Raw genomic sequence first — 18,142 nt, forward strand, 5'->3', positions numbered from 1 at the left:
CAAATTAACATAGTAAATGAGCAACTTGGACTCCACTAAAACTTGGAAACATAGACCAGGTGCAGCAGTAGGGTAAGGGTTCTCTGTTTTTCAAGACACACCCGCCGAGTTACTCATTAGTAGTCAAGTCGAAGTCGAAGGGGGAATGATCCACAAGTTCATGATGACGACCATAAAACTTATGTAGTAAAGACTTCAATCTTGTAGCAACAGAAACCTGTTCCAGAAGCCTTAATGTAAGAAGTCTAGAATTATGCAAATGCTTTCACTGTGTCTGTAGTATCCTTTATCTCAAGTTCCTTGGGGTTGATGCTATATATCAAATATCCGAGAGTAAGATGGTCTTTTTTGGAGTAACAACGATGCATAATGTTTTGTGTCGAGATTTCAACGGAGTATGGGGAAAAGAAGTATAAAGAGTTGAAAAACATAGGGTTAAATGCTATTGTATGATCACAAAAATCTTGAATTCAGGGTTTCCAGAAGATCTTCAGAATTTTTCAGGATACATATTGAATTAAAACCACTACGGAAGTAAAAAGTGTTGTGGTAAGACTTTCTTTGACAGCTGTGAGTATAGAAGTTAGACGTTTTGAAAGAGATGTGGTGGTAAATGTTGTAGATCCAGCTATGTAGCGATGTTTGCATGTTTTCCGTTGGGGTTAAAAACCCAGTACATAGTCGGTAGAACACATTCATCATCTTTGGTAGAGAGATAAGAAAAGATAAGACATATTTATAGTTTTCCACTATCTCTTCTTTGGAGATAGTGGAGGGACAGTATAGGTCTTATTACTGCTATTATTTTCTGCGTCTACTTCTGAAAATACACATTGGATGTAATACGTTTTGCAGACAAAAAAAATGTTATTTTGGGCTTTGTCTACTGGTACAGCAACATAGTTGTTATGTTTAGTAGACAATGTTTTTGCTACATCGGGGTCTTTGAAAACTGATGTAGCATTGAAACTCAATGACCTACTTAAATCTTTCGTATGTTTCATAAAGACATCACAGCTTTTACCCTCTCTGACAGAGTAATCGAGGGAACCAAGGTTATAGCGGTAATCAAAAGAATGTAATCCAGGGACAAACACCAGTCATGGCAAACGGACATACACAACAAAGAACATAAAGTAAACATCAAATAATTTGCCGTGTATGTAATTTATATACCGACTTAGTAGAACGCAGATACTGTAGAAACAGTTGTTAGACATGTTCATTGCTTGATAATATATAGTACCGTCTTAATAACCCACTGATCTTGATTCTTTCTTAATTTTATTTATTGAAATTATACAGATTTCGCTAGTAGACAGAATATGCTCGCACTTCCAGATCAATTGATGTCAGTCAAACATTTTTTTATGAATTAATATTGCAAGTGATTTGGGTTTTAAGTGTTTTTAATTCTATATTGTGTATTTGGTTCATGTTTTGTTCTGTTTTCACGTTATGTCTTTTTCTGTAGATCTTGATGTCTCTTGATTTTCCTTATTCTGGAACGATATTTGATATTTTGCCGAAAATGTCTTTATTTACTATTTGATTTAAACATGCAATAAGCTTAATCATGTGTACTAGAAATAACTCCATAATTAAGTAAAGTGATATTTTGGTCTAGGGAATGGGGGTGGAGAGGTCAAATGAAATGAGTGGCTTTATATAGTTTTTTTTCTTATAAAAGGAACCTATCTGGTTGCACGAACTCGTCTGTATGATGGTAGACCATACAACTGATATAACAATCGCGATATCACTTTAAAGAAAACACTTAAGATTTCACAACTGATTTCACCTATCTGGAAAACGATAATAATTTTCCATACTCATTTTCCATACAACTATCTGCCTCAGAAACATAAAGATCTTGGATCCAAAATCATTTGTATCAACAGAAATCCGAAAGATCGCCATGTGTTACAGGATTGCTTTTCGAGTCGTCTTCGAGGATTTTCGGCTGATTTTTCGTGGAATCATTAATTTGAAGAGCACATAGTAAAAGGTGAAGAAGATTTCCATTTAAGTTTGAATTTTATAATTATATTTTAATATCCCAAATAAATTAGAATTGATTCACCATAAAACACTTCCTTCTTTCATGTAAATTTAATTGGTTTAATCTTATTTGGACACACTACTCCTTAGTTTAATACTGCAATATAATGCTATTACAATTCAAATGCTGCATATAAAGATAGATGTAAAAGTAAAAGTCAGAAACTTGCAAATTGTGTATAGTTCTTAACTGTTTCTTTTAACTTGTTTCTTCGCAAGACAAGTTGTATGGTGGGTGGTGGGAATACACTCGACAATATTTGACGCCATGAAGAGAACTAAAAATATCCATGGTGTTACATTTGAAGGACTTAAACTGGTACAAATAGTGAAATATCTTATTTCTTTAAAGTAATACACACAGTCACAAATACAGTCAAACTTCGGTAGCTCGAACTGTAATGGACCAAATTTGATCGAGCTACCGGGAATTCAAGAAATTGAAGTTGGTATAATGGTGCTTGGTTGAAATTTGAAATAAAAGGCTGGATTGAAATTTTCAATAAATAAATGAAGCAGGATATTGGTCTCGAGAAAAAATGAAAAACCAGTATCTGTTATTGTCCTAACATTTTTGTTTATATTTCATGCACTGAAGACATAATGCAGGACTTTTTTATAATAAAAATGTCAGGATAGAAAATTCCACCCCTTTAAATCAAATAATTACTCAACTACTGCAGATTTTGCAAACTTCCACTTCGGCGGACGCACAATATTTGAATTTTTAGGGGGATTGTTTTTATCAAAAAGCCAATCATGCATTTTTGTAGGATTGCGTTCAAGTTATGCCATTTATATACGTTGAATTTCTAATCACAACTTACATGTACGTGTATCCAAAAGCTACAAACAGGGGTGCTACAAGTTTTTCATGAATTATACCTCACACCATCCTGATTTTATATATATGTATATATAATTACAGTAATGTTAATAGAAAATTTATACATCTTTTTCATATAGGGTATAACAACACTCAGAATCCTAGCAAAAGGGGATTACTTGTCAGAGGTTGCTGATCTCCATGGGATCTCAATTGCCTCCGCATCAAGATTGGTACATGCAGTTTGTGGAGCTATTTGCACAAAGATGTTGAATATAATCTTTCCCATAGGAGACGATGAACAAAAACTTGTGAAACAGATGTTTTACAGTATAAGCAGCTTTCCTAATGTGTTAGGTGCAATTGACGGGACCCTTATACCTATTCAGGTAATTCTGGGGTTGATGAACCTAATTTTGTATGTCGGAAGAAGTTCCATGCCATAAATGTTCAGGCAATCTCTAATGCAGATTTGAAGTTCGACATCAACTATCAATTAATATGAAGATAAACATTATCCTAGTGGTTATAGTTTCTCAGAAACTCAGGCTTATGGATCTTTGTACGCTATTTCAATCTATGACATACGAAACAAATGAATACCTATATTTTTATAAGCCCGTCAAAGACATGTCGTATTAAACCGCCGAGAACCCTTGGTTCAATAAACTTCAAACGGGGCGAACAAAATCCCTGTATTACCCAAACATTTCATTTCTAAGAAGTCTAACATGCCATGCGGTTAAATTAATGCTATCATACACTTTCAAAATCGATTCATATTTCAGAAATCGCTTATGGTTTCCAAGACAATTGAAGGTAAGGAATGAATTTTATAATCTCAATTTATCATTCTTACAGGTTCACAAACATAGTTGTAAAGTGGCCCGTAGCAACCCAGGATGCTTTCATCCTTGCAAACTCCAACATTCCAGCAGTGATGGAGAACCAGAATGGTTGGCTTCTGGGAGATTATGGCTATGGTTTGAAGAAATGGCTCAAGACACCCTTGTTAAACCCTAACGCACCACAAGAAGTACGATATAATAAGGCACATTGTAAATCCAGGAACACTGTGGGGAGAGCCTTTGGTGTACTGAAGGCAGGTTTCAGGTATATGTTTTTATTTACTTCAAGATACCTAACTTTCATTGTACTTAATATGCCATGAAGAGTCAAAAATACTAACAACTGTAATCAAAGTTTGACTATTCCTGTCGTTCAAGTCTTTATTACCAAATAATCTGTGTTTCTATAAATGCTAGTTCATTTATAGACAGCCGACCACTGACCTCAATAAATTATTTTGTAACAAGATTATAAACATTGTTTTTTTAATTAATGTTGTTCTAGACCTTTAGGATGTAAACTCCAGTACAACAAGCTTTCTACCAAACAATACAATATGAACTAATTATGTCAAATTCAATAACTGCATTAATCAAACATGAAATGTTTAAACAAACATCTGTAACACTTTATATGAATTGATCTGAATTAATCATTTAATGTCTTGCTTGCAATTGCTTGTGTATTTGTATATTGTACACGTTTGAACCAGTACTAAAGTACTATGATTTTAAGTTGTGTCACTATGTTTGCACAGATGTAATCGAAATTTAATAACAGTAAACTTGGAAATAACACACTCTTCTTTTCCTCCACATTCAAATGAAATTCCTCACAGGTATAGCTTGATATGTCCACAGAGGTGAAACCATGAACATCTTGGGTGACATATTAGTACAATATCAAAGAGATACATTTACTTTCGCTTACGTTCTTGTTTAGAATTAACCCTGAAATAAATAACAACCTTCTTCTTGTAGTTTTAAATTTTTCAACAGATCAATCCACTTATTTTCAATTTATTGCACGTAAACTAAAGGTCTATGAACAACACAATGACAACACCATACTATTTGATGACCACAAAGTCACGTGGTCATATTAAGAAAAAAGAAAGCAAAATAACTTTCTGGAAATTTAATAATTAGTGACACACATGGAAGATCTAAACTATATCCTGCATTTAAGGAAGTTGTTATTGATTCTAGAGCTACAGTTGATCTACTTTCCATTTCCAGCATCTGCTTAATAATGCTGAACTCTTTTCCCTTTACAGCTCATTTAATTTAATTTTATCCTCTTCCATCCTAAAATGACGCTCTGTAGCCTCTAACACACTTTCAGGTTTGTAAGCTGCAGCTAAAAGATATGAATATATTCATCATTTATTCACTTTTGATGAAATTGATGTATTACATGTATCTATAGATCTGCTCAGATTATATTGGTCAATGTAATCTTAGTCCGTACCCTAATTTATAAACATGTATAACATAAGTGCATGCACACCACATTTCATTAAAATTCCATGATCCAAAGAAACATAAAAAGCAAAAAATGTGTATACACTGTAAGTACAAATATATATAACGTACTTTAAAAATTTTAAATATAGTTCCAACAAGTTATTAGTAGTGGTACTATTGGATATTGATTTCGTGGTCACTGATGAGTCAGCAGACATGTTGCATAAAGTACTGTCTTGAAAAGGAATTAAATGACAATTATCTTTATTCTCCTTTTGCTACAAAAGTGGTAGGGACACTGCTTGAAATGGTTTCTACATGTGCACTAACAACTGAAACTTTGTAGCAAAAATTGAATGCACATTTTATAGATAAATTATTTTCTTGAGATGAATATCGTTCATAAATACATTCTAAATTATCCATGTAACATATAAGAACTTAATATGTCATTAGACAATATTCTGCACTGCACTGTGTCACTGTTGTGTAAATATGCTTTTGGTTGGTACATGTATGAATCAATGTATATTAACATGATTAATCTATGTCAGTGACGTTAAATAAAAAAGAAACTGAAAGTTAAATTAAGTAACACTCAAACTAAGAATCATTCAAACTGTGGAACATGGCTGGAAAACTTATATATTTTTATTTTTTATGTTTTGTTTAGAATATTTTAGTAGACAAAAAATAGCATATGGCTTTTCATAGAGCCCTTGTTCATAGGAGTAAAAAAAAATATATATATATAATGCACTATAGAATTGAAAATAAAGGGAGATAACTGTTTGATTTTCAATGTGAATTATCTCCTAAGACCAGACATATTGGAATGAAGAATGATACATTTCATCACATAGACCTATAAAGCAACTTAATAACAAGAATAAAAATGTGTAGCCTTTTTTGGTGGTGTATTGCATATCACAGAATTTGCATGATTCCGACAAAGACTTTAAGATAACATTTAAAGTATGATGTTTAAATTCGATGGGAGATATGAGTAATTTTGTCTAAATAATATTACACTAGTATCTTTGGCATAAAATATAACATGATAAGGTTAAATCACAAGAATACCTTCTTCAGAGTTCTCCGATCGATGAACTATAGACATTCTTGCTACATGTATTGGAGTTACCTCATTAGTGTCTTTCTGACCTTCTTGGCCTTTGGTCAAAAGAAATAAAACTTGAGGAATTTTAACATAGGGCAAGGTCATATTACATGCTATGATAATAAAAGTCACAAATTAAATTTATCAGTGGAATTTCAAACTGAAAAAAAAATGATTTATCAACATATTAATTAGACTTGTATTGAAATTGAGATTAATGCACGTAAACAAAACACTTTAGCATAAGATATGTGATAAATTAAAAACTATCAAACCATTAGCATCTCTTTGCTCTTCAACTAATACTTCTGAAGTGTGTGAAGTATCAAAGTGACCTTGAACCCCTTCAACAATGGTCTTTGTAAATGTTCCAACAATCTGAAGGAAAGTTTGATTATACATGTATTCACTTTATCAAGGGTTGAAATTATTTCGACAAGAAAAAGAGTTAGAAATAATAGCCTGCCCGCCTGCCAGTGACTGCCTATTTTTTTTTTTTTTTTTTTTTTTGCAGGGCTGGCTAATTTTAGCAAAAATCTATATAGCCGTATATAAAATGTATTGAAAAATTGTATTCAGGACTGGCTAGAATTTGAGTGAGTTTCCTACCTTCATCATGATAATGATGGCTACACATAAAATAGGAGAAGGAGTTTTATTGCCATAATAAGATCGTGCAACAAATCCAAAGTAAACTTCCAAACATGTCATTTGGTAAATATATATGTATATCAACATCACAGTTTATATCTGATATATTTTATCTTTGATATTTAGTTTTAACAGTTGTAAAGAACTGTAAATACATCAACCTTTTCTGGTTGTATACGTTAATACAATGCATATTTAATGATGATGAATGAAACTATACATTAAAAAAATAATGTTAACTTATACTGATTATAAATTGTCCTTATCTCAAGTTTTTTCCTATGGCTTTAAGTCATCTTGAGGGGATTCCCTAGCTGTTCTCCTTGCTTCTTGGAGACGGGTTGCCTCTTTCTTTTTTTGGCAGGCTTTCTGGGATATCTTGCCATTTCTTTTTAATGTCAACAACTTGATGGTTGAAGGGTTCACAAAATTGACTCTGTAAATCGGTAAAACAAACACAATATAAGTTAACAGACAGGTTCGAGATTAACAAATTTGTCAACGAATTATATCAATGATCCTAACATTAGATATTTAGTCTTACTGACTATATTCTTATCAATTTATGGATATCAATTTTGATCTTTAAACGCTCCTTTGTACATAATCCAAGGCCTATCCTTAGTGGAGTGTGTGTGTATACTATAGTGTTTCTACTCTCAAATAGCCATAGTCTTGAAAACAAATATAAACTTTAAATATCACATGGTACCAGTCAACTTTCCTTCACAAAGGTATACAAATGATATAAAAAGCCGATTTATTCCATTCTAGAACAGACATGGTCAATACGGTACTTCAGACGGTGCAACGACACGATGGTTTTTCATTCATACTATTTTATGAATGGAAAGTACATGTATTTTGAAGAAAATACAGCCGCGAAAGACGACAAAAATCATTTGTATTTGTAAGATCCCAGAACGTTGGCCTGTATGAGTGAAAACAACCGATTTTTTCTTGTACGCTAACTTTGCCATTTTGGACACACATCAACCGGAAGTCAAATTGCGCAGGTTAACCGAAAATGAAACTAGGTTGCTATGCATTTATTTATAGAAAGAGCTGTCGTAAGATTTAACTTAAGACAAAAACTTATGAACACTATTAAGTTAAAATAAATCTTACGATAACGTTTGTGAAAATGACTTAAGATTTCTCTTAATATGGTCGTAAATTGAAATCTTAATTATCTTCAGATTTTTGTGAAAAGGATTGCAGAGTCTTAACATTTAGAAGGCAATTATCACGAGAGCTGATGAATGAACAATTCTTTAGAATTACAGAACTATTCTCCTTTTTTGTAATGGTTTTATAACGAAGGAACAACAATCAGATTATAGCCATTAATATGGACATTTTTTAAGGAGTATTGGTAAAAAAATATTTTGTCCTTATATTTTTGAACCAACTAACAACAGGTTGAATTATAAAGCAAGCATGCTTTCCACATATACAATATTAAACGATTTATTCACCTTAAAGTGTCAGTAAGTGTATATATTCACCAATTTGCTTGCATATCACAGATATACTGATAATATATGATCCACGTGTCATAGTTTTCCTTTCCTCTTTTGTATACCACGGATTTGACTTTTTTATGAGCAGCTCGAGGGGTGTTTCTAGAAATATGTCTTTATCCCTAGATTACATTCTCTTGATTACTGCTATAATCGTGGTTCCCTTGATTACTCCCCCCTCAAAGTAACATTACCTTTCTGAAAAACAGTAGATTTATTGAAAAAAACTTTTTGCGGGTGCACATCAATCTTTTCTTGTGCGTTTTATATCAGATGTTACCTACCAAAAATATTATCCTCACTCCTAACTCATCTTTTTTTGTCTATGTCTTAATTTCATCAGTAAGGCACACAAGTGCAAAATGCACAATGAAATTAATTTTACCAAACAATTATAAGGATATTTGAATGTGTTAAATAATTTTATAAGCTCTTTTACTACAATACTAAGAACCATAACATATAAAATTCATATTGGTGGTGCACATGATAAGAATTTAATCCGTATTATTGTATGTTTTTCAATCTTTTGTTAACATTCCATCAAGAAGTTTTTCTTATTTTTTGGCACTTTTGTTTTTGCAAATCTTTAACTTATAATGCATAATATGTAGGGACGATAACCCATGTAACATCAACAGTTCACATTCTTGAGGAGGGAGAGCCTTTGAATAATACGCATTAATCATTGTGTTTTTCCCTAGTCAGATGTAATCCTCTTCAGGCTTAAATCTTCGTTTTTAATTAAAAAAAATCGCTTTATAGAATAATATTTCAAAGGGTGAAAATTCATAGGTATTTATTAAGAAAGCACTACAAATTTAATGGGTTTTAAGAATTTAACTGATGGGATATATTTCATTGATGTTCACTATTATTGTAATCCTTTCCATTTTTCTATTTTAGAGAAATAACATATGCAGAAACCAACTTGATTTTGGTCGATAGTATATCAGACTCTTAATTTGTTATGGTTTATTTCATTTAGAACAACATTGAAGATGAGGACACTCTTCTAAAAATGTCATAGGGTTTTAATGATTTAATCATGATGACCTACTAAAACAAATATTTTAGTTAACATCTACTCCCTATGTCAAGCGTGGCTTTCAGGCGAGTGTCCTGAAGTTAGGTCTCGTGTTAAAAAATATTCAATGAAACATGATAAGCAGGATATCATTTAATGTCGAAGTTATAAGTTACCAAACAATTAACTGTATATTGTGATTCACTTCAGTCGTTTAATTTTGCATTAAGGTATACTAAGGATGTTTTGTTTGGTTTTATTATTTGTAAAAAGATGTAAGAAAAAAATTACATTTTGCTCAAATGGTGACACGTTGTGCATTCAAAAGTGTTACAATAAAATAAAAATTATTGTTAAACAAAAGACAAACAAAACAAAACAAAGATTTTTTTACATATATGTTATTCTAACGAATAACTAAGGATACTTTTACAGAGAAAACAAACGTCACAAGTTACTGAGAGTGATATTTATAAGGTACTGTGTAAACTATATATTTAGCAAAATACCTGTTTGATAGAACGTTTCTGATATCAGAAATATTAGCTTTACTATTAGTGGAAAGGAAACTTAGTTGTTGAGAACATGTATACATTGTGATTATTGGAGTGCTAGGGTTGTCAAAAGATTAATCTAGGTTTAGATATTTTGTGTGAGGGATCCCGTTGGCGTTAAATTAAAATCTGAGTTATTGTAAAACAATAATAATTATGCCCCATTTTCAGCTCTCAACGCATTAAGTATATTTGGCAGTCTTTAAAAACTTCGACAGGGTGTAATTAATGCATGTTTACCAATTATATGAATTTCATTTCTTATTAACATCCCATATATAACGATTGTATGTATGTCATTCTGTAGTTGAACTTTGTAATGAAAATTACCTTAATTGATCAAAAGAATTAATCCAGGGACAAAGACCAGTCATCGAAAACATACATACACAACAAAGAACATAAAGCAACTAAAATCATAATACAAAGTAACAAAAATACATTCCACCAGCTGGGGCACAAATTCCAGTTGCTCTGTGGGCAGAGCACCTAGCCCCCGGCTAGGTTCCTGAGCACTTTTTAGTCGCCTTTTACGACAAGCTTAGCGCTGCTGCAGGCCTATTCTTTTGACACCCGGACCTGCACGAAGCTAGATCTTTTTGAAATACAGAAATGATTATCATTATGTAAAAATAACATATATAGCCAAAGAATTGATTGTTGGCGAATCATCTCTACGGTATGTAGTACTTGAACTTTATGTTCTGAACTGCAAAATATTTCTTGCATTTCTCTTCTATTTATGTATATGCTATTTATGGTATGATTATTATGTTACAATGAATCTAACTTACTTTTGAAAAGTCGTTGGGTGTATTACGAAACAAACGATCAAGATAAGGATATTTTAAGTTGCTTATCTGACACCTTTAAAGACAATTTAAATATATCCTACAAGTATGCGAAACATACTTGAGTCAATAATATATCGTAGTACAGGCTCACCTGATAATCATGCAAATATAGAAAAAGTTTATAAGTAGAAAGTGTTGTATCTAGAGTCAACTATCCGACGATTAAGTTAAATTTTACCAGTGTCCGGTCCTGTTACTTACGGAAAATTGTGGCCTAGGCAGTAAAAAGACTTTTCGGCAATTTTTGTTTTGTTAAAAAGATGTTTAATCCAGACATAAAAATAATTTACGAGCTGTTACAACATTGGAGTGAATATAAGACGTCAAAAAGTATTATTTATGTGCAACTTCAGTAATTTCGCACGAAGTTAGATGCAGGTGAAATTTCTAACCAGACATTTGAGCCACTTCTTTCAATGATCTCAATATGTTGTCAGGTGTCCTATTTTGCTGCAACATTTGTAATAAACTAAACAAATTGTTTGATTTTGAAACTTCAAAATCACCACGTTTTATATTTTTAACCCCTGATCATTATGTACTCATTTATCATTGTCATTTGTCTCTTGCCCCGTGCAGGTCCGGGTGTCAAAAGAATAGGTACGGTGATGGTACCCCGTCCTTACTACATATTTAATCATTTTCTTCAACTTTCCGAACCTTCTTTTTTATCAACTAAGTATTTGTCTACAATGGATGCATTGAAGCTATTTTGAAAATTAAAAATAAAAGTATGCTCCTTGCACTATCTGCATGATTTCTGTGGGAAGTTGTATTTATAAGGTATCCCATTACGTTAATACTTCACTTAGTTTACAGTCGGCCTTCATACCACCATGTCAGCAAGGTAAAGTAATTCATTTTGTTTAGAAATGTCTTTCAATTTTATAGATACATGTTAACCTTCTTTTAATTCATTTGTAAATGTTAATGTTTTACACAAAGAACTATCGCAACGTTTTGTTGTTGTTTTTTTTTTTTTTTTTCGGTTAAACGATGCACAGGTAAATGTATATTATGTACTATACACAAATTTAAATCAGTGATGATTGAAAGAGGCGTTTTAACAGGAACAAGTTAAAGATGTTCAGCGGAAGTTCCTCTATTTTTATGAAAATTGTGGCCCCATGCAGGTCCGGGTGTTAAAAGAATATGCCCGCAGCAGCGCTAAGCTTCAGGTAAAAGGCGACTAAATAGTGCTCTAACCCTAACGGGGGGCTAGGGCGCTCTGCCAACAGAGCAACTGGGATGTGCGCCTCAGGTGGTGGAATGGGGTACCCCTGGCGTGTTACATGCTGGGGTTGTCAGGCTATAATACAGAAAACCTGACCGCAAACCATAGTGATGCACCGTGTTGGGAAAGATGCCATGTTTCTCGCACGTTAAAGAACCCTACTGTGGTATTCTCCCGGAGTAGGAACCATAGGGCTTCGCCACAGGAGGCTAAATTGCCCGACCCTACCCACCTTTCCCTATTTCCAGTGGCAATCAAAATTTGTCAACCCGATTATCCTTGTGTCCCATCCCTTTTTCATTTCATCATCATTTCATGTTCATTTTATCACCAATTTCATGTTCATCGTCTGAATATTGCTGAAATATCGCTGCTCAGACGTTAAACCCCAACAAACAAACAAACAAACAAACAAACAAACAAATGAAAATTGTAATTTTACTATAAATTTAGAAATCCTGAGAGCGATCTTGAGATGACAATTTTTCCTTGGACTCAGTGTAGAGGATGGGATTGGCCATCATATCCCTGTTTTAAAAATGATGCTGAGGAACAACTAAACCGAGTTAAAAACTTTGAATCGAGAGCAGGTGACATACTACTTTGTACCTCCCCAAAATCAGGTTAATATTAGATATGAATATTTTAAGGATATATCCTTATTTTTTATCTTTTGTCTACATGTGACCATAGTGGTTCTGATGTTGAAGTAAAAATGTTTTTATACCACAGGAAAATATATTTATATACGATATAATGTTTTTTCTAATGTTTAAGATATGCTTGAAAGTGTACAAATCATGAGGTAAAAAGCTATAATAATATTCAAAGTGTTCATGTCTGCGCCCACGCAATCGATTTGATATTTTTAACGGTCTAACGCCCACGAAAAAGCAAGCGTCCTAACGGTACATAAATTTCAAATCCAAATGGTATTTATAACAAAAGTCATGTAAATTTGCCGTTTATTTAATTCATTTACAGACTTTTGATTCTTACCGAATTGTATTTGTTGAAATGATACAGATATCGTTAGTAGAGCAACTTATGCTCAAACTTCCGGCACTTCCGGATCAATTGATGTCAGCCGAACGTTTTTTGTAGGAATTCATATTAGAAGTGATTGGGTTTAATTGTTTGCTCTTTAGTTTTTAATTCTATATGTGTATATGGTTCATGTTTTGCTCTGTTTTCACGCTATGACTTTTTTTTCTAGATTTTCAAGTCTCGGGATTGTCCTTATTCGAACACGATATTTGCTATTTCATTTACTAGTTATTTTAATGATGCAATTAATTATGTGAACTCGAAATAAATTTGTAATTAAATAAATCATATTTTCTTTTGGGGGAAAGGTCAAATGAAACTTAATGAGTGGTTTTATATGGATGTTTTTTTCTTATAAAAGGAACACACTGGTTGCATGAAATCGTCTGTATGCTGGTAGACCATACAACTGAATATAACAGTCGAGATGCCACTTTAAACGTCCACTTAGATTTCACAACAGATCTAACCTCTCTGGAAAACGAGCAGAAAGTTAGAATTGTCCATTCTCATTTCCCATACAACTTTCTGCCTCAGAAACATAAAGATCTTGGATCCAAAATCATTTATCTCAACAGAAATCCCAAAGATCGCCATGTGTCACAGTATTGCTTTACGAGTCGTCTTCGAGGATTTCCCGCTGAATTTTCGTGGAATCATTACTTTGAAGAGCACATAGTAAATGGTGAAAATTTTTTTCCATTCAAATCTTAAATTTTAAGTTATATTTAAGGCGCAAATTACCTAAATAAATTTGAATTGATTCATCATACAGTACTTTATTTGTTGTAAATTTCTATTGATGTAAACTTAGTTGGAGATATTACGCCTTAGTTCAATACTGCAATATAATGCTATTACCAATTCAAATACTGCATATAAAGATAGATGTAAAAGTAAAAGTTTAAAAACTTTAGAATTGTTTTTAATCTAAATAGTTCTAAACCATTTATTTTAACTTGTTTCCTCACAAGACAAGCTGTATGGTGGATGGTGGGAATACACTCGACAATATCTTGACGCCATGAAGACAACTAAAAATATCCATGGTGTAACATTTGAAGGACTTAAGCTGGTAAATATAGTTAGATATCTTATTTCTTTAAGCTGAAACACTCGGTTAGAAATATCTTATTTAATTCAGCTGGTACTTATAGTTAAATATGGACCAATAAGAACCAAACATTGTATGAATAGTAGTCTTTATATATGGGGAATTTTGATATGTCTAAAAACATGACCGCTAGGACTGACAAAAAAAACAAAAGGGTCAGCCAGAAATTTTTCTCCAAAGTATATCTCCAAAATCGTTAGGTTTAGCCGAATTCTTTCAGTTATTGAACTGATACTTACGATAAGGTCTACAAAAGTCTGCAGGGATCAAAGTTGTGTGACGACACTTTGTAAGACGTTTTTCACAGTTTTCAGAAAATATCTTGAAAACAGAAAGAATCTTTCAATAATGAAATGATCCTTATGGTAAGTCTTCAAATTTTTTGGAAGACTCCTCGTCTGAGTTTTTGCCCTTGAGAGGCAAATCATTATCTAGGTGAGCTATTCAGGCTCCTTGGCTCTAAACTGGTGTAAACAATTATATATATATATATTAAGTTTGTTCATGGATTAATATTCATGTCATTTCTTTAATATATTACATAAAATCAAATATTTTATATCTCCAATCTGGTACACACAGTTAGATATTTTAATTTTCTAAACTGGTAACTTTTAGACTGTATTCTAAGCTGCTATACAATGGAAAATTATTTTTTTAAATTGAAACATACTGTCAAATCTGGTACATTCTGATATTTGTCTAAGCTGGTACATACAGGTATTTATATATTTATTTTTGACCGATAGAAACTCTTAGATATTATAGGTGGTAAATTCAGATAGCTTCTCTAAACTTGTACACAATTACATTTTTTTGTCTAAGCTGGTACATTTTATAAGATATGTAAATTCATTAAGCTGGTACATTTTTCAATACATGCTAACTCTAAGCTAGTACAATGTTCATTTTTTTAAGATGTTTTTATTCTTTAAGCTGGGGCATTGTTTAAGGTATTTTATTTCTCTTACTATGTCATTTTCAGTTCTTATCATTTGAATGACTTTTACAATTTCCAAGTTATTTCGAATAAATTTTTAATTAGTTTCTTTCAAGAGTACCTAGTGCTTTTCAGATGACTTTATTACTGTTCAGATTTTAAACGCATATCTACGCGATTTCTATACGCAATACAAGGCTGGTCTTTAACTTAAGGTCGAATAGTTATATATGATATTTGAACAATGATTGCATGAGTTGAAAGCTGTATTTGTATTAAAACCTTTAAATACTATTTGTCTTGTACCGTTAAATTGCTCAAAAATCGAAAAATAGACTTTTTACAATATATATTCAGACTCCACAAAAAGAAATAAAAAAACTAGCAGAGTTTCTCGATGTACCCGCTGATGATGATTTCGTGAAGGAAGTTGCCGAAAAGGTGGTATTTGATAAACTAAGGCATGTCAAAGTTGACGCGACTGTCGCTTTAGCAAAAGATGGAAAATCGATCCTGTTTCGTAAAGGTGAGTTGCGTTGTAACAGTATGAAAATCCACCACATTCAGCTAATTTTCATATATACATACAAAGCTCCACATAAAATTTTCAGTGATTGTTTACATAAAAGACATTAGATGATCTGCAACGGTATACAAATACAGCCCCAATAAGTATATAATACATAGAAGGCTTTTGGGATGTGGGAATTCTACCATCTTACTTGCTTGTGCATTACTATGTAAGTACATAGCATATACTGAAAGCATCAACAGCATACTGATGTAAGAATATATATATATACATACAAGTCTAAGCTGCATCCAAATTCTTGATTTATCTGCGCGTTGGAAATAGTGGAAAAAAAACAAAAAGTCAGATTTGCACTATTTTATATTTACAGACACAATACATTAAAGTACTCAAATAATTGCACAAGATAAATATTTTCTCTCCGACCGCTTTATATGTTTCTTCAGATAATCATGGCTGAAGACGTTGTTAAGTGTCACTAGACGACTCTGACTTCTAAAATGAAAGTGACTTTCGAAAAAAGTCATGGTGACAAAAATATATCTTTTTCTATTTGTCTTTTATTCATCGTACTCCTGTATATTACTTACATATATTTCAAGTCTGAAAATGTCGATTAAGTTTTGGTTTTTACTTGATTAAAAAAAATGTCTCGTTATTAATACTTTCCTGTTCCATTGTTTCATCTGCCCTGGAATTGATACTTCCATGTCGGAACATATCTGCACCAATTTGATACTAACATGTCGGAGCCTTTCTGCCCCAGATTTGATACAAACATGTCGGAACCTTTCTGTGTTATATTTGATACTTGCATGTCAAAACTCATCTGCACCAGATTTGATCCAACATGTCGGAGACTTTCTGCCTCAAATTTGATACAAACATGTCGGAACCTTTCTACGTTAGATTTGATACTTACATGTCGAAAATTATCTGCACCAGATTTGATTCTAACATATCGGAAGCTATCTGCCCCAGATGCAATACTAAAATGTCGGAAACTTTCTGCCCCAGATTTGATACTAACATGGTGTAGAAGTTGTGCCTACATCTTAGATGGTAAAACTTTCACATTTAAGATTGGAGAAATCTTCAATATATAGAGCACTTTTACTTGTTTGCCAGAAAAATCCTTTGTATATTGTAATTTGCAGTAGTTGGGTAGTTAACGGGTAAATCACTAGAAATACGATTGAGTGTATATTTAGAAACTCAGGGAATTAAAACAACACAACATTTCAATTTTACTAAGTGCATGTGCAACATTTTTCTGATTGTCTAGGTATGGTCCATCTAAAATTTGACGATCGTCAGCTTGACGAAATAAAAGTGGTAAGGGAAAGCACAGATATCAAAGAAATAATTAGATTTTTTTATCATTTTAGGGCAAGTAGGCGATTGGAAGAATTATTTTACAATTGCTCAAAACGAAGAATTTGACGCCATATATGAAAAAGAAATGAAAGGATACAACGTTGAATTCGTATATGATATTTCCTAGAAAAACAATTCGGATCATTTTAATCAGCTGTAAAAAATGGAACTTATATATTTGTTTAAGTTTATTATAAAGACATATGCAGTATTGTACCATTCTCATAAACTAAAACAATCTTGATATGTATGTTAATAAAATCATACAATTGATATTCAGGTCAGATACAAGTGCAGGCTTTGCATACACAATATATAATTGAAATCAAAAAAGCAAAAAAAAAAACAAATTCTGAAACTGTAAGTGGACGCCAATACGAGTATTCAAGGGAACAAAGATTCTAGCGGAAGAAAAAAGAATATAACCTAAAACAAAGACCAGACATAACAAAGAGCACAAAACAACCAAAATAAAACATACAAATTAACATAGTAAATGAGCAACTTGGACTCCACTAAAACTTGGAAACATAGACCAGCTGCAGCAGTAGGGTAAGAGTTCTCGGTTTTTCAAGACACACCCGCCGAGTTACTCATTAGTAGTCAAGTCGAGGTCGAAGGAGGAATGATCCACAAGTTCATGATGACGACCATAAAACTTATGTAGTAAAGACTTCAATTTTGTAGCAACAGAGACCTGTTCCAGAAGACTTAATGTAAGAAGTCTAGAATTATGCAAATGTTTTCACTGTGTCTGTAGTATCCTTTATCTCAAGTTCCTTGGGGTTGATGCTATATATCAAATATCCGAGAGTAAGATGGTCTTTTTTGGAGTAACAACGATGCATAATGTTTTGTGTCGAGATTGAATTAAAACAAATACGGAAGTAAAAAGTGTTGTGGTAAGACTTTCTTTGACAGATGTGACTATAGAAGTTAGACGTTTTGAAAGAGATGTTTGCATGTT

At 32.5% G+C, this 18,142-nt stretch overlaps 2 protein-coding genes across 2 annotated transcripts; one reads left to right on the forward strand and one right to left on the reverse strand.

The window, feature by feature from the left end:
* Positions 1-2,329: 2,329 nt before the first annotated feature.
* LOC148600779 (sulfotransferase 1B1-like) lies at positions 2,330-17,448 on the forward strand. The gene is made up of 8 exons (XM_088556299.1): positions 2,330-2,380; positions 3,028-3,305; positions 3,749-4,000; positions 12,619-12,788; positions 13,574-13,897; positions 14,187-14,287; positions 15,624-15,792; positions 17,187-17,448. Exons 1-8 carry the CDS (start codon positions 2,330-2,332, stop codon positions 17,300-17,302), a joined length of 1,461 nt encoding a protein of 486 aa, XP_088412425.1. The 3' UTR covers positions 17,303-17,448.
* Positions 4,859-10,940, reverse strand: LOC148600780 (uncharacterized). The gene is made up of 4 exons (XM_088555231.1): positions 10,872-10,940; positions 6,598-7,409; positions 6,286-6,375; positions 4,859-5,095 (listed from the first exon to the last, which is right to left on the reverse strand). The coding sequence occupies exons 2-4, from the start codon at positions 6,722-6,724 to the stop codon at positions 5,007-5,009; spliced, it is 306 nt and encodes a 101-aa protein (XP_088411357.1). The 5' UTR covers positions 6,725-7,409; positions 10,872-10,940; the 3' UTR covers positions 4,859-5,006.
* Positions 17,449-18,142: the final 694 nt, after the last annotated feature.

Source organism: Perna viridis, chromosome 12 (genome assembly GCF_037379345.1).
Source record: "Perna viridis isolate PV_CMFRI_1.1 ecotype Kerala chromosome 12, ASM3737934v1, whole genome shotgun sequence".
In the NCBI taxonomy this organism is placed as follows: Eukaryota; Metazoa; Mollusca; class Bivalvia; order Mytilida; family Mytilidae; genus Perna; species Perna viridis.

Excerpts from the sequence above, each read along its gene's own strand:
- LOC148600780 (XM_088555231.1), bottom strand. The coding sequence starts at position 6,724 with ATGTATAATCAAACTTTCCTTCAGATTGTTGGAACATTTACAAAGACC. Across the intron at positions 6,376-6,597 it reads AGAGCAAAGAGATGCTAATG|GCCAAGAAGGTCAGAAAGAC; the intron begins GTTTGATAGTTT and ends TTTTGACCAAAG. Across the intron at positions 5,096-6,285 it reads ATCGGAGAACTCTGAAGAAG|CTGCAGCTTACAAACCTGAA; the intron begins GTATTCTTGTGA and ends CATATCTTTTAG.
- LOC148600779 (XM_088556299.1), top strand. The coding sequence starts at position 2,330 with ATGAAGAGAACTAAAAATATCCATGGTGTTACATTTGAAGGACTTAAA. Across the intron at positions 2,381-3,027 it reads CATTTGAAGGACTTAAACTG|GGTATAACAACACTCAGAAT; the intron begins GTACAAATAGTG and ends TTTTTCATATAG. Across the intron at positions 3,306-3,748 it reads GGGTTGATGAACCTAATTTT|GTTCACAAACATAGTTGTAA; the intron begins GTATGTCGGAAG and ends TCATTCTTACAG.